This window comes from Phyllopteryx taeniolatus, chromosome 15 (assembly GCF_024500385.1).
Source record: "Phyllopteryx taeniolatus isolate TA_2022b chromosome 15, UOR_Ptae_1.2, whole genome shotgun sequence".
NCBI lineage: Eukaryota > Metazoa > Chordata > Actinopteri > Syngnathiformes > Syngnathidae > Phyllopteryx > Phyllopteryx taeniolatus.
Window position 1 is genome coordinate 18,333,948 of NC_084516.1, and position 27,307 is coordinate 18,361,254.

General features: G+C 42.2%; 1 protein-coding gene across 3 annotated transcripts in view; it reads right to left on the reverse strand.

Moving 5' to 3' along the window:
- The window catches only part of LOC133489990 (WD repeat-containing protein 7), a 104,794-nt gene that overhangs the window by 64,109 nt on the left and 13,378 nt on the right, over positions 1-27,307 (reverse strand). For all 3 annotated transcript variants that reach the window (XM_061799389.1, XM_061799390.1, XM_061799391.1), the window contains exons 11-19: positions 26,663-26,778; positions 26,320-26,452; positions 25,449-25,669; positions 21,969-22,164; positions 16,737-16,951; positions 4,747-4,980; positions 3,815-4,108; positions 2,061-2,257; positions 222-319 (exon numbers count right to left, since the gene is read on the reverse strand). In XM_061799389.1, the coding sequence (XP_061655373.1) occupies positions 222-319; positions 2,061-2,257; positions 3,815-4,108; positions 4,747-4,980; positions 16,737-16,951; positions 21,969-22,164; positions 25,449-25,669; positions 26,320-26,452; positions 26,663-26,778 (1,704 nt within the window). The remainder of the gene's footprint in view (positions 1-221; positions 320-2,060; positions 2,258-3,814; positions 4,109-4,746; positions 4,981-16,736; positions 16,952-21,968; positions 22,165-25,448; positions 25,670-26,319; positions 26,453-26,662; positions 26,779-27,307) is intronic.

The window sequence follows — 27,307 nt, forward strand, 5'->3', positions numbered from 1 at the left end:
TAAACTCCAGCTGTTAGACCTCTAACATGTCAAAAATGAGAAGAGTATTTAAAAAGATCCACTGAACAAGAAAAAACCAGCAGCTTCCTTCTGTGATATTTTTTTGAAGTCTCTGTGGGATTTATTGCCAGTAGCTACATTCTGAGCCCCAGCCTCTCTCCCAATGTCCCCGCAGGGCCCCATGGGTGTGCGAAACAAGCGCCCCCTCCTTTTGTAGTTACCTTGTTTGATCTGGGCTTGTAGCGCCGGGTTGGAGGGCTGAGGGGGTGTGGCCGGCGTCCTACGAGGAGTCTCCGGGGTTCCTCCTGGTCTGGGAGGCCTAGAGGACGATCACAAAGACAAGGCATGAAATATTAAAGGAACGGGCAGGAGAAAGGTGGGAGAGCACAAAAAAACGGACGCACACACCGTCCACACACACACACACACACACACACACACCCAAGAGGGCATTTGTGTGCTCAGTCTACTGAATTTTTAATGAGGGCACACTCCTGTGCCTGAACATACCAGAGGAAACTAACTTTTAGAGACATACAAATATCGAGTATGACGATTGACGAACAAGGATGTACACATCATATTAATGCAAGTCGAGTGATGGCAAAACCTATGAAAGACATTTATATATTGCACATATTAAAATATTTCTTTTTTTTAAAGTAATTGAAAAACCTGAAATCATTATAACATTATAGTCCTGTGACAAAGAGGATCCAATCAGGATTTGTAGCTCAGATAAGTTTTCATGTGGACTAAAACAGGAAAAGAAACAGTGTCTAGATACAGTATGCAACGACTTTGCCTCATTGCCTTTAAAAATAATCATCCATATTAAAATGTTTCTTTTCATTTGACTATGAATGACATTTCAATATGATGGTAAGAATAACAAGGCGTGGTGAAGTTCAACCAGAAAACAGGTCTTTGTTTTTGATATACAGGAGGTGTCTTCCAGATCAGAAATTTTGACATCAATATTATAAAAGGACCACTGATGAGAATCTGGAAGTCTGAAGATAGTCTAATTTTGTATCTCTTAAAATAATTGAGACTGAATCTTTCAACAGTAGTCAGAGAAGCTAACCAATTCTTTTTAAAACAAACAAAAAAAAAAATTCTTGTCCAAAAATGTTATGCTTCTTTTGTTTCCATTTTTTTTTTTTTTAAATAATAATAAATGATATTGCGCAAGAAAACATTATAATTTGTATTGCTTTTCCAGAAGCTGTAGTGTTCGCGTCCTACCACCTCACACAATGCATTAAATGGTTAGGGCTGTATGTAATCTAAACAAAATCAAAACAATTCAATCAAAAATTCCACCTAAACGCAAGAGGTAAAAAAAAACAAAAAAACATAGCAATTATAGCACTAAATACAGTTTAGTGAGCAAATCAAGAGCTTTTTTTGTCAAACTACAAAATTGATCCTCAACTTAGATTTGTGGGACAGATGGTAGAGTAATGAACATTCAATTCACGGGCAACAGCTCTGGTGGACATTCCTGCAGTTAGCATGCCAACTGCACGCTCCCTCAGAACTTGCAACATCTGTGGCATTGTGCTTTGTGATAAAACTGCCCATTTCAAAGTGGCCTTTTATTGTGGCCAACCTATGGCACACCTGTGCAATAAACATGATGTCTAATCAGCATCTTGATATGCCACACCTGTGAAGTGGGATGCATTATCTCGACAAAGGAGAAATGCTCACTCACACAGATTTAGACAGATTTGTGAACAATATTTGTGGGGAAATTAACTTTTGTGTATGAAGAAAAAGTTTTAGTTCTCGGAGTCCAGCTCACGAAAAATGGGGTGTTGCGTTTATATTTTTGTTGAGTGTATGTGTACAGCCTCCTGTGTTTATGTACTATGAATCCAGTGTTTTAGCAGGAGTGAAAGATTTCTTTTTCCTTCTGAAATGTAATCAGTGGTGTAGACTGCTTGCCTGTTGCAGCTCTACACCTAACTCACATCCCCAGCATGCAAGACACTGCTTCAAGTAATCAGGTATAGTATTTGTTTGAGAGCGTCATTTGGGTTTCTTTGCGTTACCTGGATGGTGCCTTCTTCATGTGCTCGCCAACAAAGGTGGCATTGGTCATGCCCATCAGAGTGTTGGCCAGAGAGATGACAGACAGGAGGTGCTGCGTAGTTACTGCCCTTGACACACCGTATGTCCCCTTGCCAACAATGTCTGACAATGTCAGCTTCTGACCTGTTGCAAGGGACAACTGCTGCAGCAAAGACTCCTAACAAATGGAGAACAATAAATGAACCAAAAGCAGGTAGGTGATGGTGAGAGCAGATCAAAGGTTATTTTATCAGCTCCCAATAGCGCGACACTTTCTAAATAAAAAAAACACTGGTTACACTTTAGACTAAACCTTATTCAAGATCACATTTTACATATAAAATACGCACGAAACATTTGCAACCTTTAACAAGAATTTTGTAATCATAATTTTCCAATCGGGCCTAAAATGGAGCAGCACTGCGGTCAAGTGGTTAGCACAGCCACCTCACAGTTCTGAGGAACTGGGTTCAAATTCAGACTCTGTCCTTTTTGTGCGGCGCTTGCATGTTCTTCCCATGCTTGTGTCACACTTACAAAAATCATACATCTTAGGTTCACTGAAGACTAAATTGTCCTTAGCTGTGAATCTCAGTGTAAATGGTTGGTTGTTTACATGTGCCCTGCGTTTGGATGTTGACAGTCCAGGGTGTACCCTGCCTCACGTCCAAGTCGGCTGGGATAGGGTTCAGCTCAACCTGCGACATAAGGATAAGCAGTATCGAAAATGGATGGGCCTAAAACTTAGTTCTACCATTGTTGCAGTCAGGCGGCATGGTGGAAAACTGGTGAGAACATCTGCCTAACAGTTCTGAGGACTGGGGTTCAAATCCCGGCCCCGCCCATGTGGAGTGTGCATGTTCTCCCCGTGCCTGCATGGGTTTCTCAGGGCACTCTTGTTTCCTCCCACATCCCAAAAACATGCAGGGTAGTTTAATTGAAGACTCTAAATTGCCCGTAGGTGTGAATGTGAGTGCGAATGGTTGTTTGTATGTATGTGCCCTGCGATTGGCTGGCGACCAGTTCAGGGTGTACCCCGCCTCTTTCCCGAAGATAGCTGGGATAGCCTCCAGCACGCCCGGGACCCTAGTGAGGATAAGCGGAACGGAAGATGAGTGAATGAATGAATGTTGCAGTCAATTACCGCATTATGTGATATAAAGTGATTATGTACTATAAATTTGTCGACACAATTTATGTTCTACCAATCCTGACCAACATAAGGGCAAGTAATAGTTGGTGTTTCTTGATGTTTTCCCAACATAGGACCATTACACAAACAAGGGGTAGACTGCATGATTGAATAATTTATCAATTTATTGATCAATTAATTGATTGTTTAGGATGTGAGTTGAAATTGTTGATCAATTGCGTCTGGAAGCAATTTGAGAGCACTACTTGGTTGCAACCAGCAGATGCATTGTTTATTCAGTCAACTGTTAAAACATTTAACAACATCCAAACAGACTTCTGTTATGGAGTAACATTATCTTGCTCAATACAACACTGGCATTTAAACAGGGGTTGGGACAAATGGATACCATATGAAAAAAAATGTATTCCTCGATTGCTTAATGGTTAATTTTCGCATAATCAATCCAGGATATTCAGTCAATTCGATCATGTTAAAAACCCATCCGTAATGGGGGGAAAAAAAATGTTAACACCGAAAACAACGTTTTTCAAGGAAGATTTGCCCGGTGTTAACTACACAATGGGACAGATTGGTACATACCTTAAAGGTGGGCAGCATGAGGGACATGTGACCTCCTCTGGAGATTAGGCCAAAAGAGATGGGGCAGTGTGGCCTGAGCATGCCGAGTCTCTCCAGACAGATACCGTCCAACCGCTCGTTTAGGCCCCAGGCATGCAAACAGGACATGAAGAGTTTGGCTGTGTCCATTGTCAGGTTGTACTCTAGAAGACTCAGAGACTTTGATTTCTCCTCGCGCCTCCTCATCTCCTCCTCCTCTTCCTCATCTTCGTCCAGCAGGTGCTCCTTGATGGTCTCCTTCATTGTTTCCTTTACCTATTTTTTTTTTTTTTTTTTTTTTTATATATATACACATCAACACAAGTGTTTTAAACCAAGTCTTTAAAGGTCAAGGTACTTATTTGTCGTATGATGTAAGAGGTCTGCTCCAGACAGTATATGTAGCTCCAACTAGTCTGGATTAAGATCCATTTATTCATTCCATCTTTGTATTTGGTGATTCATGAGACCTAAGCAGTGCCACTTAAACTATGTAGTTCATATGCAGCCAATTGGCACTTATGCACCTTAATTGGCACATTGTGGCGGTCAGTACACTTGTGAATTAGCAGTTTCGCTAAAATGGGCATAGGTTCACTTTTACTTGTGTATTTTGTAGTTGTTGTACAATATCCCTGCGATTGGCTGGCAACCAGTTCAGGGTGTACCCGCCTCCTGCCCGATGATAGCTGGGATAGGCTCCAGCACTCCCGCGACCCTAGTGAGGCTAAGCGGCTCAGAAAATGCATGGATGGATGGACAATATCCCCAGTCTATTTTAAACAGATGATGTGTTTACTTGATATACAGAAATGTGATATTTCAACATGAAATTTTAAGCTAGAAGTCAAACATAAAATTGTTGAAACTGTAAAATGTTAACAATTCTGGATTGTTGCGCGTCTCTTCCTGACCTGCTTGAAGATCTTGTTGGCCAGGAAAGAGCCTCCCTTGTCAGCCCCAGCCTGGCTTTTCTGAAGCGTCTCAGGGGACACCAGCATGGGATTTGGCCTCTGAGCTTCTTCTGTCAGCAACTGGATGATCACTGCTTCCACGTCAAAGAACAGCACATGCATGTCTGGGTCCGTGAGGTTGGTCTTCATTGCCTGGACCACCAGTGCGTTATGGGAGTATTTGGGTAGGTTTCCCTAAAGAAAAGGAAAAGGTTGAAAAATCTAATATTTGTAAAACCAGTGAATAGGTGAGACATAGGAGATAAATCTTTAAATGAGTAAGACCATATTGCGGTCACTCGTCTGAAAACCCCAAACAAATGCTCAAATCGAGAAACTGTTTCCATTACATTTTGAGGAGGTACTGTTGTCTTAAAAGCATGTTATTTATTGCTTACTCACAATCATAAACCATAACTGGCACAATACACACACAACCTCGAGTAGACTCTCTTTTCCCAGAATTCGGAAAATGATGAATCCGTAAAATCAGCAATCATACAGTTATTACCCATGAAAATATGTATTTTTTTAAAAAAAAATAGTTATTTTAGGCTGAAAGAACACACAAAAAAATAAAACAGCATTCTCTTCCTGGTGCCTGTGTCAAAGTCAGTGTGTTCCAGTGGATGAACATTACCACCTAAAGGCGGAGGGTCCTATTGCACACATGTATGGACATAACGACGCGTACAAATGAAGAATACATAATTGGGTTTTGATGGCCTTTTTTCATTGTATTTATTTTGTGCACCAGAAACCAGAAGAAACTCTATTGTGGTATTGTAGTAATGTCGTGTTGGTTAGGTATCAAAAGTCACAATACAATCAATAGTTCACATTTAAAAAGCTCGGTCATGACACACTTAATCAAATATTATCCATTTTCCATGCACATCCTCATAATTAGTGTGCATATCAAATGATGAATTACAGATATTTAAAAAAATTGTATGAATAACTCTGACATTAATAAATGGATGATTAATGAATCAATTGATACTTTATTTTTACATTGCCAGTACTTGCAGATCTCCACCTGTGCCATGACTCTCTCTGACCTCTGTAGGATGTCTGTTCCTTATGTTTAGGATGTATGATCATTCTTATGCTGTTTTACTCTTTGACTGTTTTGAAAATCCCACATGGCCCTTCAAAGATCAACAGCTGCAGGTGTATGCAGGAAACTGAGCAAATGTGGTGGAACAGACAGTTCTCAGGACGTTTTCCAAGTTCCCCCTCGAACAATGCTACCACTGTTTCATGGGGGAAAAAATCCACACATTCATAGCATGTACAGTTTCAACATTGCCACCATTACCACACTTCTGCTTGGTTGACACACACTGGTAAATCTAAAATCCATTTTAGTAGCCAGTGTATACAGACTTTGTAGCACCAGCACAAATGCATTACATTTTTAAGTATTTTCATTTTTGTGTATTTTGGTTAATTTTACGAAAAGTTATTACATTTCAGGGTGAAAAAAAGATATTTATTGTATTTTAAATCACTGCTCAATGTCAAAATGGGTCAAATTTGACCCAAACAGTACATCGGTGTTAAATGTGGTAAGTTATCAAAAAGTATTCTTTTAGATAACATGTGAAAAGCGCATAGGTGGGACTTATAATGAATTAGTTATTTAAAAATGATTTGTGCATGGGCCCATTATCCTACTGAGTCCTTGTGATACACAGCAGACAGAGAAAACATCCAAAAAGAGAATTATGTCCAACTAGTTAGTGTGAAAGTGTCTCTGAGATATCATTTATTATTTAGGTTAAAAACTGTAATAAACTCCAACTTAGAATGTGAAAATGTGAAGCTCTGAGAAAAGGAGAGCCAAACACAGTACGGTTCAAGTCCCACCAACATGGTGTGCCAGTATGATTAACAGATTAATTGAACTATACAATAAATATACAACTATACACTGATTTTTTTTAACAAGCTCATAATCAAGGTTTACACACTTTGCTCAAACTAATTTTCAATGATGTGACTAACTCATGTCCATTTGACAGTAACAGAGAACTAAAACAGCATAATCAACCATAAGATGATTAAACCCAGACCAAAAAAATAAAAATAAATCTATTGATTATCTTATTCCCAACTCTAGCAATACTGTACTTCCTTCAAACAAAAAGAAAACAAAAACACAGTTCAGCAGAAATACCAGAGGACAAATTCAAAGTCACATATTGACTTCCTTATCCCTGAATAAAAGGTATAACTGTAAACACAGATGATGGCTTGCAGCTGACTGGGTGTAGTGTTTGTGTTGATAGTATGACATTTCATCTTTCATCACACAGCAGGGGAGCACACACAGCCACTCACACGGGGGATGGTGGATGGTTTTGACCCATGATGTTTATAGTTATATGACAGAAATGACCCTGGGGTGGGAGGCAACAGCAAAAACAACAACAACAAAAAACTGATGTATTTCTGATAGAGCAAGGCATGAAAAATGCAGCTGTTGTGCGCTGGCCTTTTCAGAAAAGAACTGTGATTATGAGGTGTTATAAGAGGAAAATCCAGGGAGCCACCTCCAATAAACATACAGTGGAAGGAATATGAAAAAGATACCCAGCAAAAGGAAAATAAAGGACAACCCAGAAGAGGAAAAAAGCCTATGGTAAAACAAACTGTACATCGAGGTAAATGAGTGCAATAATAACAGGCAGCCGAAAACAACACTGTATTCCTGAACAATTTCCAGAATTTGTTTTCAAAGCACAAAAGGTCAACCTCTTCATCAGTAAATTATCAGGGGTTGTGTGAGACCCAAACAGACATTTTGGACAATTCTCTGCTGAACAGACTGGAGAATATCTTGTTTTGTGTCAGCATTTGTGCCACAATAAATGAAAGCTAGGCCCACAAAGGCATGCTTGGATGAGTTTGGTGTGAAACAACATTGCTGGCCTCCACAGATGCCTAAACTCACACTCATTGAACACCTTGAGGGTAAACTAGAATGGAGATTGTAGAAAAGGCCTTAAATAAGCAAATTTTAAAATTGTCCATATCGTTAAGTTTATGTATGTGTTCCAATATTTTTGTCCTGAGTGTGTATCAGGGACTTGCTTTGTGGTCAACTACTTTGTATTTTTAACTATATAAAAAAATAACAGCTATATGCTGGCTAGTACTGGGAACACATCATCATATGATGAGTTCTGTAACAGACGTGTATCATATACCATCTAGCTAACTCTGGATCTAGCAAAAACTACTTTATGGTGGAAAATTAGGGCGACCTCAATACACTGTTATGTTTCAAAGTGTTGCAACGATATACAAACAACAACAACAACCAGCATCTCTCTTGAAATTGTTGAGAGCGCTGCTTTCCGAAAGGTCAAGTTCTTGGATATCCATCCATCCATCCATTTTCTGTACCGCTTATCCTCACTAGGGTCGCGGGCGTGCTGGAGCCTATCCCAGCTTATCTTTGTTCGCCAACCAATCGCAGGGCACATATAAACAAACAACCAATCACACTCACATTCACAATTTAGAGTCTTCAATCAACCTACCACGCATGTTTTTGAGATGTGGGAGGAAACCGGAGTACCTGGAGAAAACCCACGCAGGCACGGGGAGAACATGCAAACTCCACACAGGTGGGGCCAGGATTTGAACCCCGTTCCTCAGACCTGTGAAACAGATGTGCTAACCAGTCATGCCGCCAGTTCTTGGAGATGGGCTTCACAATTGATTGATATGTAAGCGTGACTTTGGCTGCAACAATTCAATGAGCCTGATCGTCGGTGATTTTTTAAAATGAGGCCCTGCTGCATATGGAAAGTGCTTTAAAATAATAGCTTTTATTTCCATCTCAGGACGTTAGTAGAGAGCCGGCGGGCTTGTCAAGGTAAGATACTATTAACAATCGTCGTAGCGGCTGGTTTGACTTTTTGGCTTGACTGACCGCAGTACAAAAACACTAAAAGTAAATACAGAGGGAAATCACAACTGTCAAGTTCTTTGCAGTTTGTGACACAACTGATCAATCAAGCAGAACAACGGAGACGCACCCTTCCTTGACAATTCACTCTACTGATGGGGATTTTCATATGAAAAGTCAGTAGTTACAGCCTAATGTTTTAGCGTTTTATGCATTAACTGTATTTGCTTGCATGAAGTTGCAATTTGTGATTAAAACTCCCATTACATTGACTATTATTCTCCTCTAACATGTATTCATTTAGTATCCTCTATCATTTATTCTTATTAATTTTGCACTGAAAAGTGCAGAGTTGAAAAATAATGCAATAAAAATACAATATTTTTCCCTAACATCAACAATAATCGTGACTAATAATCGTGATTACAATATGGATCAAAATAATCGCAATTATTATTTTGGCCTTAATCCAAGACTGCGCCTACAAGGTGGACGCCTCGGTAACGTAGTGTCCTTGCTTTTGTCTTTTTCGTTCGTCTTAGGAGACATTACGTGACTTCCTTACATGAGGCAAGACTTGCTAAGAACTGGGGAGTACACTCCAGACCTTTTTCTGCCAACTTTCATAAATCAAGGTTTTTTTTTTGTTGTTTTTTTGTTTTGTTTTTATAAATCGGAGTTACTCACCAGCAGAGTGACTGCACTCTATGGTGCATGGAGAAGGCATCGACGCGGCCACAGAGGGAACAGTGTCGGAATGGAAGTTACAGTAATTTCTCGTGTGTAATGCAATATTTTTCCCCCCAAATAAACTTCAAAAGTCAGCAGTGCCTATTAGGGGCAGCATGGTGGAGGGCTGGTTAGTTCTGAGTTAGTTTTGAGGACCTGGGTTCAAATCCGGCCTTGCCTCTGTGAAGTTTGCATGTTCTTCTCGTGCCTGCATGGGTTTTCTCCGGGTACGCCGGTTTCCTCCCACATTCCAAAAACATGTATAGCAGGTACAATGAATGCTTAAATATGAGTAGGTATGTGTTTTAATGCAGCCCAATGGGGGGCACAAGCCAGTGCAAACTGTAGGCTGGTCACAAGCCCGGATAAATGCAGAGGGTTGCGTCAGGAAGGGCATCCGTCTTAAAACTTTGCCAAACAAATATGAGCGTTCATCTAAAGAATTCCATATCGGATCGGTTGTGGCCCAGGTTAACAACGTCTGCCCCCAGCACTGTTAACCTGCAGGGGTCCGGTGGAAATTCAGCTACTGTAGGTTGAAGTTGAAGACGAAGGAGAGGTGGAAAGTGGGTTCTTTGGGAGAAAAAGAGGAGGAAAGCACAGAGCCTAGAATTCAATGTGGGGACTTTGAATGTTGGGACTACGACAGGAAAATCTCGGGAGTTGGTTGATATAATTAGGACAAAGGTTGATATATTGTGTGTCCAGGAGACCAGGTGGACCAGGTGCAGTAAGTCTACAAGTTTAGGGGTAGGCTTTAAATTATTTTACCATGGTATAGATGGGAAGAGAAATGGAGTAGGGGTTATTTTAAAGGAAGAGTTAGCTAAGACTGTCTTGGGGGGGAAAGGAGTATCAGATCGAGTGATGAGGCTGAAGCTTGAAATTGAGGGTGTTATGTATAATGTGATTAGCAGCTATGCCCCACAGGTAAGATGTGACTGAGAGTTGAAAGAGAAATTCTGGAAGGAGCTAGATGAAGTAGTTCTGAGCATCCCAGACAGAGAGAGAGCCATGATTGGTGCAGATTGTAATGGACAGGGGTGATGAAGAAGTGATGGGTAAGTACAGCATCCAGGAAAGAACCTTGGAGGGACAGATGGTGGTAACTTTGGAAAAAGGATGGAAATGGCTGTAGTGAACACTTTCTTCCAGAAGAGGCATGAACATAGGGTGACCTACAAGAGTGGAGGTAGAAGCACGCAGGTATATTGCATCTTGTGCGGACGATGTAATCTAAAGGAGTTTACAGACTGTAAGGTAGTGATAGGGGAGAGTGTGGCTAGACAGCATAGGATGGTGGTGTGTAAGATGACTCTGGTGGTGGGGAGGAAGATTAAGAAGACAAAGGCAGAGCAGAGAACCATGGGGTGGATGCTGAGAAAGGAAGAGTGTTGTGTGGCTTTTCGGGAAGAGCTGAGACAGGTTCTTTGACAGGAGGAGCTTCCAGAAGACTAGACCACTACAGCCAAGGTGGTCAGAGAGACAGGCATGAGAGTACTTGGTGTATCTTCTGGCAGGAAAGGAGAGATGGAGACATGGTGGTGGAACCTCACAGAACAGGAAATCATACAAGGAGAAGAAGTGGGACACTGAGAGGACCGAGGACAGGAGAAAGGAATACACTGAGATGCGACGTAGGGTGAAGGTAGAAGTGGCAAAGGCCAAACAAGAGGCATTTGATGACATGTATGCCAGGTTGGACACTAAAGAAGGAGAAAAGGATTTATACAGGTTGGCCAGATAGAGGGATAGAGATGGGAAGGATGATGGTTAGGGTGATTAAGGATAGAGATGGAAATGTGTTGACTGGAGCCAGCCCAGCAGCGTGCTGTATAGATGGAAACAATACTTTGAGGAGTTGATGAATGAGGAAAATGACAGAGAAGGAAGAGGAGAAGACGCAAGTGTGGAGGACCAGGAAGTGGCAATGATTAGTAAGGGGGAAGTTACAAGGGTGATGTGCAGAGCTGTGGGAACTATTGAATAAAGTTGATGAGCCACACAATGAAGTTATGGGAAAGAGTCGTGGAGGCTAGACTCAGGAAAGAAGTTAGTATTTGCGAGCAACAGTATGGTTTCATGCCTAGAAAGAGTACCACAGATGCATTATTTGCCTTGAGGATGTTGATGGAAAAGTACAGAGAAAGTGAGAAGGAGTTGCGTTGTGTCTTTGTGGATCTAGAGAAAGCCTATGACAGAGTACCCAGAGAGGAACTGTGGTACTGCATGCAGAAGTCTGGAGTGGCAGAGAAGAATGTTTGAATAATACAGGACATGTATGAGGGCAGCAGAACAGTGGTGTGGTGTGCTGCAGGTGTGACAGGAGTTTAAGGTGGAGGTTGGACTGCATCAGGGATCAGCCCTGAGCCCCTTCCGAGAATCCCCGTGGACCATGATTTTGCAGATGACATTGTGATCCGCAGTGAAAGCAGGGAGCAGGTGGAGGAACAGTTAGAAAGATGGAGGCATGCACTGGAGAGGAGAGGAATGAAGATGAGCCAAAGTAAGACAGAATATATGTGCATGAATGAGAGGGGTGGAGGGGGAAGAGTGAGTCTACAGGGAGAAGAGATAGCAAGGGTGGAGGAATTTAAATACTTGGGGTCAACAGTCCAGAGTAATGGTGAGTGTGGTAAGGAAGTGAAGAAAGGGGTTCAAGCAGGCTGGAACGGGTGGAGGAAGGTGTCAGGTGTGTTATGTGACAGAAGAGTCTCTGCTAGGATGAAGGGTATAGTTTATAAGACAGTGGTGAGGCCAGCCATGATGTACGGAATAGAGACAGTGGCACTGAAGAGACAAGGAAGCAGAGCTGGAGGTGGCGGAAAGGAAGATGTTGAGGTTTGCTCTAGGAGTGACCAGGTTGGATAAAATTAGAAATGCACTCTTCAGAGGGACAGCTAAGGTTAGATGTTTTGGAGTCAAAGTGAGAGAGAGCAGACTTCGATGGCTTGGATGCATCCAGAGGAGAGACAGTGAGTATATTGGTAGAAGGACTCGTCACATAGGGTGTTGTTTCACCAAATCACTTATTTCAATGTTTTGCAACAGTTTGTAACTATAGCTTAGCAATGAGCATGGCTTTGACATGCTCTTCACCTATCCACTCCTCGTCGTCCCTTCGTGACACTTTTGTAAGAAGCATGTTAAGAAGTGTAGCTGATTCGCTACCATGGAGACTTACCATTGCATTGACACTGGACGCAAAGAGAACATTTGCCTACGCGCCTTGGCAGTCAGGGGGGCGTATTAAAATAGCATGCACCATCTGTACAATGTGGCCGCGCTGGTAATGTCAGAAGCTGCATTTCCCCCCCCCCCCCCATTATCCGGAACAATCAGTGTTACGGCCGTAACAAGTCAACATTCAGTATGTTCCATAACAAAATACAGACATTCCATTACATTTTGTAGCTCTGAAAATTGTGTACTAATGAGCTCAGCACACATTGCAGCGCAGACTTGGAGTCGCTGTTTTTGAACTGTAGTCGCCACGCGAGATTGCTTCAATCACACTCGCTGGTGTTTACATCCCCCACAGGCTAACACAAACTGAGCCCTGCAAATGCTGGCTGACCAAGTAAGCAAAAAAAAGCACCCACATTCACCCCTCATTATTCTTGGGGACTTTAACAAAGAAAAACTCAACCATGAACTCCTTGAACATTTTTGAACCATGAATTGACTGGTAAAGTCACCAGGGAAAGCAACATTCTAGACCACTGCTATACCACGCTCAAGGACACGTACCGTGCTATTCTCCATGCAGTTTTGGGCCCATCTGATCACGGTCACTGTTTTTCACTTAAGAGCAACATACAGGCACAAACTTAAAAGTGCAAACAAAGCCTGTGGTGAAAACAGTAAAGAGGTGGACGAATGAAGCTAAGATAGAACTTCAAGGGTGTTTAGACGGCACAGACTGGAGTGTCTTTGAAACTTCATCTGGCAGCTTGGATGAATATACGGACACTATTACAGCCTACATCAGCTTCTGTGAAGATGTGTCTAGTGACTTGTCAGAGCAACCCCCCACCACCCTAACAACTTGATAAACGGCATTCTTCCAAGCTGCCTCACTGCGCAAGACGACCACAAGAATCCTTAATTTATCTTACCAGGACCTTAAACTAATTAACAGCTCCCCAACAAATCTGGATTCCAGTCATCAAATACCCTTTTGATGTGGAGAACTGATAGTAACCAAAAGGTTGGGAGATTCTCTGTCCACTGGAATGCAGATGACACCCACTGGCGGTTGAGAGTTACTGCAAACCTGTGAACTCTCATTCGAAGTTTCTTTAACTGAAGATAAATGTCTGTTTTGATATTTTACGAACCCTGCAGTAATATTCCAAATGTATGCCTTGGTGTCTGTGTCACCTTTACAGGTTCAGCTGCGAAACCTTGAGAACTGTTCGTCTTGATTTGATGCCGAACAGTACGAAATGTTGGATTGAATAATAAGACTAAAGTTTAAACATTCATTCATTATGCTTGATCAATGAGTAAGAGTACAAAGTTGGGAGTATTTTATATTAATATATGATTTTTACATAATTTTTATGGCTTAATTGTAGACCAAAATTCAAGTCAATGGGCGTGGTCTTCTCCAGTTTCCCCGTCTCTTAGACATGCCCCCTGGGTATTGAACTCGCGCCTCCTCTTCTCTGTTGTCTCTGGCTTCTTGGCTCCTGTCCTTCATGCTGAGGGTTACCTAGGCACAGCTCTCCCCCCTCCCCTTTTCTTTGTTCGAACACGTAGTTTGGCCAACACGAACCTGGGATGTAGACTTGGCTTTCCGGCCTACGTGGGTCACCACTAGGCAATCAGAGCAGCGACTACTAAGAGTACCAGGTACACTCCCAGCCAAGCGTGAGCTATCTGATGTGCCAGCGGATCCCGAAAAAGTCAGGAGGAGGAACGGTCGTATTCTCCCACCGAAAGCGTGATGAACAACTTCCCTTTTTCTTCTCCTGCCTGTTTTTGTTTTATTTTGTGCATCCTTTTTTCTTCAAACAAAACTGCCTCAGTTCTCCTAAGATGCAAAGAGAAAAACCATCCCCCATAGACCAGCAGATCTACAGTCTTGAGTAACACAACAATGGTTGTCAGAATGTATAAGATTAGTTCCTTATAATTTTGGGGAAAATACTATCTTCATGCAAATCCCAACTTTGCTCTCTCTCGCTATGCCTCAACTCATTTCACGGTCACATTTTCATTTTTAGCCCAGCAACACGAAGTCCTATTTCCCTTTTGGTATGCCTATTTTTCTTTCTGTTACCAATGTTTGCCTGTCCTTTGTTCTGTAGTTAAATCCCTCCGTGAAGATTTCCGTTTAGATATAATTAAATCTATAAAATTCCACTTCTTGTGTTTTGCATGTGTTTCGAGTTAATAATAAACCTCTGTAATCAAAGACTCGTATTTCATAAATGTAGCAGCCTTCTAGATTATGAGACTGATGAAGGTTTTTCATCCCGTTTTCCTCAATTTTACACGTCTAAAAAGAGACGTGGTTCCCCTTTACGAGACAGAGAGTTTGATTCTAATGCTAAACGTAAATCAAACTAAACCGGAAGTAACGCAGGCGTTAACCTCTGGCTTATTCTTTGTCCAAAATTAATTACGTTTTTGTCCAAAACCAATATACGCTACACGTGGGCACAATACTTTAAAGAAAACATGAAGGGCCAGGTGAAACACATTTTATTTTAATGGGATTCAAATTAAACTGTCAGCTTTCAGAAAAGCATTATCATTAAATAAAACACAACCATAAAAAAAATAATGCTGGTTGTTGTTCAGTCATCAGTCGTATTTAAAAAAAACAATATTTCAAAAATTCTGCCTGGGGATGTATACTTATAATGAACACAACTCTATATACTCTACTTGATATACATGTGTATATGATGGCTGTTTGCCTTAAACTTCTTCATTAAACTGTCAGGTTTACTTTTACACACCCACGGTGTTCAATTCCACTGCAAAGTTCAATACTCTCACGGTTGAATGGCTAGTTCAAAGTTTCAACCTGGACCTCTATGTACAAACATGATAACTTGTAGCTGCTCTGCATGAGCATCAACTACTGGGGAGAGAGCAATGTGTTGGATTCACATACCAAATTGAAATCTCTTTAACAGCGCAGGGCGAGCGTTTTCATTGTTTCGAAATGGAGTAACAATCAATGAACTACCGTATTTTCACAACCATAAGACGCACTTAAAAGTCTTAAATCATCTCCAAAATGGATGGGGCGCCTTATAATGCGGCTCGCCTTGTGTGTGCAGAGTTCCAAAATCTGTAAATGTTGTTGTGTGACTTTGATGAGCGCGCCGCTTGACTGACTGGGAGCATTTCCTGCAGACACGCTGCTTATATAGAGGAAAGGCGGACGTGACTGAGGACAGCATGTGGACGTTTATGCATGCTAGCATATGTTTTAAGCTAGCCTATGTTTTACCATGCCTGCGCCCAATAATACGGTGCATCCATCCATCCATTTTCTGAGCCGCTTCTCCTCACTAGGGTCGCGCGCGTGCTGGAGCCTATCCCAGCTATCATCGGGCAGGAGGCGGGGTACACCCTGAACTGGTTGCCAGCCAATCGCAGGGCACATACAAACAAACAACCATTCACACTCGCATTCACACCTACGGGCAATTTAGAGTCTTCAATCAACCTACCATGCATGTTTTTGGGATGTGGGAGGAAACCGAAGTGCCCGGAGAAAACCCACGCAGGCACGGGGAGAACATGCAAACTCCACACAGGCGGGACCGGGGATTGAACCCGGGTCCTCAGAACTGTGAGGCTGACGCTCTAACCAGTCGGTCACCGTGCCGCCACGGTGCACCTTATGTATGTGTTAAATACAGAAATAGACCCCGTAACTGACACTGCGCCTTTTAATACGGTGCGCCTTGTGGTCGTGTAAATACGGTAAGTGAAATCGCAGTCCCAATTTCTCGTCTAAAAGTATTGAAAAAACTTTACAAGAAGAAATGTCAGTTGAAAAGGTGGGAATGTCTATTTCAACGAAACAAACCAAAACGTCCTAAAAAAGTAGACTTTTTTTCTAGGTTTGAATACTGTACATTTACATATAAATAGATTTTGAGCAACGTTAATAGGTGTTGAAAAGGTAAGGATTTTGCACATTTAGTATTGGAACAAATCTAAATGATCAGTATACTATCTGCTAATTGTCTGAATGCCAGTCTAATTACTGTACAATACTAATTACTCCCAAGTTCCTACTCTGCTGTACTTTATTGAAATGTAACCGTACCTTGTCAGCATTGTCTGCCGCCAGCAGATTGGTGGCAAGTGTTTGCAGTTTGTGCTGAGCCATGTTCTTTAGTGCCGCCAGGCTCCGGCGAGTCATTGCCTGCTTCAGGTTCACTGCCGAATGGCTCAAGGCGTCCACAGTGGCCGGAGCCAACTCATCACAGGCATTGAGAATCTCTACAGCAGTTATACCCATCACACAGCGATCCAGGGCCCCTGCAAACATTAAATAAGATTATAACAAACCAAAGAGACTTACTGTAGATTCAGGAAGCTTAACAGAACATTGAAAACATAAGAAGATGAAGACCCTTGTTTACCAACATACGGGATCATTTTCTATCCAGTTATGCAAAGACAGAATCCTGGGTAGAAATTTAGATTGCAGTGATTTTGGATTTATATACCTAAAATGATTGTTGGATCAAAAACATTTGAGTATCTTTTCAGCCAGTCTAGTGTACTTTTGGGTTGTATATTTGTTAATTTTAATCCAATAATCATTGTAGTAGGGGAAACTTTCTTGTGTCTGTTGTTTGTGTTTCTCTCACCTCATTCCTGTCTCACACTGTTGTTATCTGTTATAGTTATCCATCTCTATCAATCCTTTGTTTCTATCAATACCGAATTTTATTTCAGCACCCATACCTCGATTTAGCTCATCATAATGCTCACTATCATCATTTACTGTCTTGAATGTGATTCAGATAACACTTCTCTCTGGCTGCAACAATCCTCTGCCCTTACAAAAGAGAGACGTTTAGAGGAGACCCCATTAGCTGCAGACAGACCTGTTATCAGGATTGGCTTTAAGTATTGAGTGAGAAGTGGCACCATTATGCTGTGTGTCAAATAGAGTGAGTGTCTGTCTGTGTGTGTGCGCGCGCGCATATACTCAGGCAGCAGACATGTAATGGTAGCATGCCTCACAGACACTCAGAGTCAGAAAGTCTCCCTTTCTGACTGCACTCTGCCTCTCTCTTTCTCTCTCGCTCTCTCACACACACACACACACAAACACACACACGCGCGCGCGTACACACACAGTCTTTCTGAGAGAAATAATTACAACCCCAATTCCAATGAAGTTGGGACGTTGTGTGAAACATAATTAAAAACAATGATTTACAAATCATGTTCGACCTATATTTAATTTAATACACTACAAAGACAAGATATTTAATGTTCAAACTGATGAATGATCATTTGCTAAAAACAACCAAGTTTAACTTAGAATTTTATGGTTGCAACACGTTCCTAAAAAGCTGGGACAGGGTCATGTTTACCACTGTGTTACATCACCTTTTCTTTTAACAACCTTCAATAAACGTTTGGGAACTGAGGACAATAATTGTTGAAGCTTTGTAGGTGGAATTCTTTCCCATTCTTGCTTGATGTACAGGTTCAGCTGTTGAACAGTCTGGGGTCTCCGTTGTCGTATTTTACGCTTCATAATGTGCCACACATTTTCAATGGGAGACAGGTCTGGACTGCAGGCAGGCCAGTCTAGTACCCGCACTCTTTTACTACGAAGCCACGCTGTTGTAACACGTGCAGAATGTGGTTTGGCATTGTCTTGCTGAAATAAGCAGGGGCGTCCATGAAAAAGACGTTGCTTGGATGGCAGGATATGTTTCTCCAAAACCTGTATGTACCTTTCAGCATTAATGGTACCTTCACAGATGTCCAAGTTACCCATGCCATTGGCACTAACACAGCCCCATACCATCACAGATGCTGGCTTTTGAACTTTGCTTCCATAACAGTCCTGATGGTTCTTTTCCTCTTTGGCCCGGAGGACAAGACGTCCACAATTTCCCCTAAAAAATTTGAAATGTGGACTTGTCGGACCACAGAACACTAGTCCACTTTGCATCAGTCCGTCTTATATGAGCTCGGCCCCAGAGAAGCCGGCGGCTTTTCTGGGTGTTATTGATGAATGGCTTTTGCTTTGCATAGTAGAGCTTCAAGTTGCACTTACGGATGTAGCGCCGAACTGTATTTACTGACATTGGTTTTCTGAAGTGTTCCTGAGCCCATGTGGTGATATCCTTTACACATTGATGTCGGTTTTTGATGCAGTGTCGTCTGAGGGATCGAAGGTCACGACATGCAATGTTGGTTGTCGGCCTTGCCGCTTATATGCAGTGATTTCTCCGGATTCTCTGAACCTTTTGATGATATTATGGACCGTAGATGATGAAATCCCTAAATTCCTCGCAATTGTACGTTGAGGAACATTGTCCTTAAACTGTTCGACTATTTTCTCACGCACCTGTTCACAAAGAGGTCTTTGCTTGTGAATGACTGAGCAATTCAGGGAAGCTCCTTTTATACCCAATCATGGCAACCACCTGTTCCCAATTAGCCTGTACACCTGTGGGATGTTGCAAACAGGTGTTTGATGAGCATTCCTCAACTTTCTCTGTCTTTTTTTGCCACCTGTCCCAGCTTTTTTGGAACGTGTTGCAGCCATAAAATTCTAAGTTAATGATTATTTGCTAAAAACAACAAGGTTGATCAGTTTGAACATTGAATATCTTGTCTTTGTAGCATATTCAATTAAATATAGGTTGAACATGATTTTCAAATCATTGTATTCCGTTTTTATTTATGTTTAACATCGCGTACCAACTTCATTGGAATCGGGGTTGTATAAAGCGACATTCAAACCAAAGTTACATTTAGGCTGACATGCACATTAAACTGTGAGGGCATCCAGGTGATATGTTGAACTAAAATAATTTCCAGAAGTAGCAAAATTCAGTTTGAAGAATAATTCTAAAATACTGGAAGTCCTCGATTTACGAACGAGTTCCGATTTTCCGCGTCACTCAGATTTCACCATTAAAGTAGAATTTTACGGCGAAATACTTCTGTTACAGATATTGTCCCACGTAATTGTGACAGCAAGTTCAGTGTGTGTGGGCGTGTGCGTCGATGTGTGAGAGAGACGGGACTGCGAAGGAGGAAGGAGTGCGCGCCGGTGTGAGTGTGTACAGTAGCAAGTGTAGTGACGGCGACCGGGGAAGAGTAGCGATTAGCGGAGGACCCGTTGACGTTGAATGTGCAGAGGAGCTAATAAACCCATTAAAGCAGCAAATCGGTACTTTGTGCCTTCTCAGCTGTGCAACGAGAGAAGGGAGTTAACCCCCTGCGCCTCCCAACCACGGTCAGGTAACCATAGCAGGAAAGGTTAACACTTTGTATAAAGAAACTAAAATACATTAAAATAAAAAATTAAGATGCCGCACTTACCATTACTGCTGAGAGTGTGAAAAAAGGAGGGCGAAAAAGGCAAAGATACTCCCGGTGCGCAAACACAGACAAGCACTATGCACGAGCTAAGCAGAAACACTATGGTGCTAGGACAAATTGGCGGACGAGGCACCGGCGTCGTAAAGTCGAAACATCGTAGGGCGAGTGTGTCAAGCACTGTAATGGCATGGGCATCAAACCAGGTTTTGGTGCTTCTGGCGGAACGGGCAGGGGCCAGGTCCTGCTGGAAGATGAAATCTGCATCTCCATACAGATCCTCATCAGAAGGAATCATCAAGTCCTCTAAAACATTCTGATAGACTGTTGTGGTGACCTTGGATTTAAGAAAGCAGAGTTTACGAACACCTGCACTGGACATTGCACCCCAAATTATGACTGACTAGATATTTCACACTGGACTTTAAGCAGCTTGGGTTCCGTTCTTCACCCGCCTTCCTCCAAACCCTTGGACCTTTATTCCCAAATAAAAGGCACGCTTTACTTTAATCTGAAAAGAGGACCTCAGAGCACTGGCCAACAGTCCAGTCCTTCTTCTCCATGGCCCAATTGAGACGCTTCCTACGTTGGCTCAGGCTCAGAAGTGACCCGAGGAACGAGACAGTTGTAGCCCATCTCCCGGATGCATCTGAATGTGGTGGTTTTTGAAGCTGTGACTCCCGCCTCATTCCGCTCTTTATGGATCTCTGCTAGAATTGGAATCTTCTTTGTTTGATAATCCACTGAAGCCCACAATCATCTCTTTTGCTGGTGCATCTTCTCCTGCCACATTTTGTCCTTCCACTAGACTATCCACTGATATGCTTGGACACAGCACTCTGTGAACAGCCAGCCTTCGTAGCTATGAACTTTTATGGCTTACCCATCCTATGGAGGGTATCAATGATGGTCTTCTGGGCAGTTGTCAAGTCTGCAGTCTTCCCCATGGTGAACCCAACTGAGACAATTGAACCAAACTGAAGCAATTTAATGACGCTTCGCGGACATGGAATACTTTTTTTTTTGCTTGTTGTCCTGCTCTGCTTCCTCTTTTCCCATCTCGATCATGCTTTTCGTGTCACGTCTCCGGACCTCAGCTATATCTCACCGACGCTCAATGTCTGTAGGGAGATTCAGGTTGGCGCGGGAGCCAGCAGGGAGAAACTGCATGTCGTGATAGGTGGTGAAGCGGCAGCAGCATTATAATGCTCAAAGTTATAATCAAGTGGATAAATGTTCTCACGAACCATATCGCTGGGTCACTAGCAAGTTAACGTGCAAACACGTAAAAAGAAATGAGACAAGGATCAACAAAAGCAATAAAAACAGACCAGTAAGGACGAGAGGCGTGCTGGGTCGTGACCACCCACACAGTAACTGGGAGGCAACATCTACCTCAAAAAGAGGTAGATGTTGCTCGCTTGCTGCAATTCTTCATTTACACAGCAATTATTGTCTATCCATCCATCCATCCATTTTCGATACTGCCTATCCTCACTAGGGTCGCAGGCGTACTACTGGAGCCTATCCCAGGTGACTTCGGGTGAGAGGCAGGGTACCCCCTGAACTGGTCGCCAGCCAATCGCGGAGCTATTATTGTATGATTATTTTAGCAAGATGTTACAGGAGCTGACAGGCTTAATCAGCATTGGGCCACCTCCTCTAGTAGTGGCAAGGGTGAAAATTACTTTTGTTTTTTTTGTTTTTTAAACAAAAATAGCTGTGGATTGCAGGTTTAATCCTCTTCTGTTTTGTGTCCATTTTACAGTAAACAACTCGAAGTGACAAATAGCTTTGCCTCTCTGTTGGTGAATTGTGCGAGCTAGAGAGTGAGAACAGGCTCTAAGAAAAATGTGTGCAAGCGATGAAACAATTTTTTAAAATGTTTTAAATGGTCTCTCTATATAGCCGACTTTCACCTACTGTCTGGAACATATCACTCGCGATTAAAAGGGTTTCACTGTAAGACAACACTCACCTGTATCCATCTGCCAGACATAAACAGAGCCATCAGAGCATCCAACAACAAGGTAGTCATCTGTGGGGCGCCACTTGATGACTTGGATTGGGAACAAGTGCCGCGATGCAAGCATGATGCATTTCCTTTCCCTAAGACTGAGCAGGCCAACCGAGTGGTCGCTGGCAACAGAGCAGACGCAGTGTTGCACCCGAGTCTGCAGAGAAAACAAGGCCAAAGTTGTTTCAATTATTGACAACAGTGTCTGACATCAACGGTGGCCCAGTGGCCCCGGGACCACTACGCCGCTGTGTCGTGCCACCATCTACAAATACATACCCTTTCCGAAAGATTAGAATATCATGGAAAAGTTCATTTATTTCCATAAATCTATTCAAAAAGTTAAACTTTCATAGATTATAGATTCAGGGCCCCCGATTTAAACAATTTATTTGTTAATTATTACATAATTTGGACTACCTGCTCATAAAAACAATGAAATCAGGAATTTAAAAAATTTGAATACTATGAAGAAATCAGCCCAAATTTTGCAGGCCATAGATGTTTTAAACTGAGCGTCACACACTAATCATCTACTAAACGCAAAGCACCTGCACAGGTTTCCCCAGGTGTCATTAAATTGCTTCAGTTTGGTTCAATTGTCTCAGTTGGGCTCAATATGGGGAAGACTGCAGACTTGCCAACTGGCCAGACGACCAGCATTGATACCCTCCATAGGATGGGTAAGCCACAAAATTACATAGCTAAGGAGGTTGGCTGCTCACAGAGTACTGTGCCCCAGCATATAAATGGAATGTTTAGTGGAAGGACAAAATGTGGCAGAAGATGCACCAGCAAAAGAGATGACTGTGGGCTTAGCAGATTATCATACAGAGAAGATTCAAAAATCTAGCAGAGATCCTGAAAGAGTGGAATGAGGCGGGAGTCACAGCTTCAAAAAAAACACCACATTCAGACGCATCCGGGAGATGGGTTACAACTGTCGGGTTCCTTGGGTCAAGCCACTTCTGAGCCTGAGCCAACAAAGGAAGCGTCTCAACTGGGCCAAGGAGAAGAATAACTTTTGTCCAGTGGTCCAAGGTCCTCTCTTCCGATGAAAGTAAAGTGTGCCTTTCATTCTGGAATCAAGGTCCAAGGGTTTGGAGGAAGATTGGTGAAGAACAGAACCCAAGCTGCTTGAGGTCCAGTGTTAAATATCCAGTCAGTCATGATTTGGGGTGCAATGTCCAGTGCAGGTGTTGGTAAACTCTGCTTTCTTAAATCCAAGGTCACCCCAACAGTCTACCAGAATGTTTTAGAGGACTTCATGATTCCTTCTGCTGAGGATCTGTATGGAGATGCAGATTTAATCTTCCAGCAGGACCTGGCCCCTGCCCATGCCACCAGAAGCACCAAAACCTGGTTTGATGCCTATGCCATCACAGTGCTTGACTGGCTGGATCTAAACCCCATTGAGAATCTTTGGTGTATCATCAAGAGGAAAATGAGGGGCACCAGACCCAAAAACGAAGAAATCGGACTTCCATAACTCCCAGGCAATGCCACAGGCTGATTGCATCAATGCCACGGCGCATAGAGGCACTAATTATAGCAAAGGGATTCCCAACCAAGTATTGAAGATTAACATATTATTTTGAAAGTACTATATTTTGATTGATTTAATGTGACCCTAATGTCTTTTCTTTTTTTTTCGTAATTTTTTTTTAATTACTGATTTCGTGAGTTTTATGAGCTGGAAGCCCAAATTATGTAAAAATAAACAAATAAATACTTGAAATTGTTTAAATTGTGGGGCCTGAATCAATAATCTATGACAGCTTAACTTTTTGAATGGAAATATGGAAATAAATAAACTTTTCAATGATATTCTAACTTTAATTTGGAAAGGGTCAGTCGATACTGGCTCATCTGGGCCAGTACACATTTCGGAGTCACCGAAAACTGGATTTTCAGTGTCAGTCTGAAATTTGTGTATCACTGAAACATCCCATCCAAGACAGGATGATGTGATGACAAGGATAAACTGCGACCAGCACCGTCTGACTGGATAAGCGTGCACAAATTTGGGTGAGCCTCAAGACGATAACCAAAGCTAACGCCGGGAGCCTCATACACCAGCTCGTATTTTGCAGCCTGTAAAATGTTAATCTGCCATCACTGAGCATGCTTTCAAATGTTTATTAACACCCTAATTGGAGTTACCTGTTAAACTAAGCGCACAAAAAATATATATATCGTTATAAAAATTACCAGATACATTAATTAACAGTCAATGGAAAACCCTATTGACAGGCTAGCTAATATGAGCATTTGGTCACTGGAGGGATTTACCTTCAAATAACAAATATTCACACAAACGCCGTAGTAACACGTACAGGCGGGTAATATAACAAATCTCACAGGCATATATTCTTCCTAATCTGTGAAAAACGAGTGTATTAATGACATTATGTTATGACTTTCTTCTTCTACTCTTTCTTAGCTTACAGTAAATGAGTAGCTCCATTCATGCATTGGAAAACACTGCCCCTAAGAGGCCAAGGCGCACACAGCAGGAGCAACAGATACAGTCTTTGACTGTATAAAAAGACGTGCTTTTTCCTGACTGTGACATGAAATCAGACCAAACTTTTCCTGTTTTAGGTCAGTTGGGACAATTTTAGCCATGAATGTATTCATTTTTCTTCGGTTTTCTATTATTTCCAATTTCTATTATTTTAATATATTATTATTGTACTTCTTACTAATTTATTTTCTGGTTGTTCTTTTACGTTATATTTGAAGTTAAGTTTTTGGAATGTCAGTGCTAAGTAAATATTTCAATTTTTTAATTGATTTATTCTTTTCAGCATTATTATTAATTTTTGCAATTACAATGCCTTGATTTTAGTGAGGTTCGTCCAGAGTCATTGCCATGAATGCAATTGTAATAATAATTTCTTAAAGTGGTTTAAATGCAAAATCACAAAAACAAGGTATTTTATCTGGAATATATGGGGCCAGTACAAGTTCTGACAGGGCCACCTCAACTTGGCTCATGGTGACCCGACAGGGCCACCACTCAAAAAGGCTTAACGTCGGACCGTGGACGAGATCCTTTTTTTCAGAATCAGAACCCTCTTTATTTGCCAAGTATGTCAAATACCACTTTCCTGTTTAAGACTACACTGGTAGTGGTATATGCTGCTGCCTTTTTTGTAGACAGCATGGGTTTGATTCGTGGCCGTTTTACATGGGTTATGAGCAGAAACCGAACCAGTGGCAGCTGCATGAAAGTCAGTAGTTGAACCACTACATTAACAATGACCCTCAGAAGACCATTCATTAATTTTAAAGGCAAACAGAAATATGGGGGATAAAGAAGTAGAAAGCTTAAAATATTAAGCACTTTAAAGACAATTTATTTTCTATATTATCATGGGGAGACTGAAAAGCATGGGTCTGTATCTTATGGAACAAAAAATTAACTGAAGGACTCACACTGCAGTTTTCTGGTGGGACAATGAGCTGAGTAATCTCTCCTCCATGGACGCAGAAAATGTGCTTCATCTCTCCAGTGAAAATGTCCCACACAATGACAGAGAAGTCTACCCCTCCTGACACCAAAGAGCGCTGGTCGTAGCGAGGAGATATCTGGTACGGATACAGGACACATGTCACCTTATTCCTATGACCTCGGAGTGTACGGTGGGGTGGCCATCCTGCAGAGAATGTGTAAACAAAGTTTAGAAAGGTAGAATTGTTGCCTTTCCTAATAGAGACCTTAGATTTGAGAGGAGTTAATGAAGAAAAACGGCTATTACATCTGCCAAGAATATTATGTTATAATCAATGCTTTTGTTATGGTTAGGCTTAACACAATTACCTGAAAACTAAGGATTGCCACAGAATGTGGGGAGGATGGGTAGGACATGGACCAAGGAAGAATTTCCTAAAGACAAAATACAGACATATGCAGGAGCTGAGCTTCTATCCATCCATCCATCCATTTTCTTTATAGCTTATCCTCACTAGGGTTGCGGGCTGCTGGAGCCTATCCCAGCTATCTTCGGGCGGGAGGCGGGGTACACCCTGAACCGGTCGCCAGCCAATCACAGGGCACATAGAAACAAACAACCATTCACACTCACATTCATACCTACGGGCAATTTAGAGTCTTCAATCAACCTACCACGCATGTTTTTGGGATGTGGGAGGAAACTGGGGTGCCCGGAGAAGACCCAGCTGGGCATCTATGAAGTTCCAAATTAGTAGTGATTGTCCTTGGCAGAGGTTTGCAATCAACCAAGTGTCATTCAAGTCAAGTGTGAGCAGTCTAAAAGGGCTCCCAATTATCTCTCTTGCTTCTCACCTCTTCTAAGCATGTGTTCTCCCTGTAGCAACTGAACAATGGCAGTCTGAGTAGCAGGAACCAAAATAATGCTGCCATCTTCTCTTCCACACACTAGTCGACCCTGGGAGGGGATGTACACACTAGCCGTCACCTGAAGGAGGAAAACATGAGCATTTTAATGGAAGGCAACGTAATTATATTCCAGTGGATATTAAAACGTAAAACACTTGTGTGTGTGTGTGTGTGTGTGTGTGTGTGTGTGTGTGTGTATATATATATATATATATATATATATATATATATATATATATATATATATATATATATATATATATATAAGTATTCTTGCATTAACTTCAACCTTAATGGGTTCCTCTTTGCTAGGCAGGATGCTGAGCTGGTCAATGATACCAGAAGAGACAGGAATCAATTTATCAAAAGCCTCTTGGAGGCTGATGGTGGATGAGACCTGCAGTTCTAGAGAAGGGGGAGATATACATTGTGAGTTTCGATAATCTCAGTTGGCTAATACAGTTGCATAAAGCAGTGGTTCTCAAACTGGGGTCGACGAGCCATAACTTGGGGGTCCACAAAATAATCCATCCATCCATTTTCTTCCGCTTATCCGAGATCAGGTTGCGGGGGCAGTAGCTTTACCAGGGAAGCCCAAACTTCCCTCCCCAAGCACTTCCTCTAGCTCTTACGGGGATATCCTGAGGCATTCCCAGGCCAGCCAAGAGACGTAGTCTCTCCAGCGTGTCCTGGGTCGTCCCCGGGGTCTCCTCCCGCTGGGACATGCCCGGAACACCTCACCGGGGAGGCGTCCAGTAGGTATCCTGGCTCCTCTCAATGCGGAGGAGCAGCGGCTCTCCTCTGAGCCCCTACCGGATGACTGAGCTTCTCACCCTATCTCTAAGAGCGAGCCCGGACACCCTGCGGAGGAAACTAATTTTGGTCGCTTATATCCGGGATCACGACCCACAGCTCTTGACCACAGGTGAGGGTA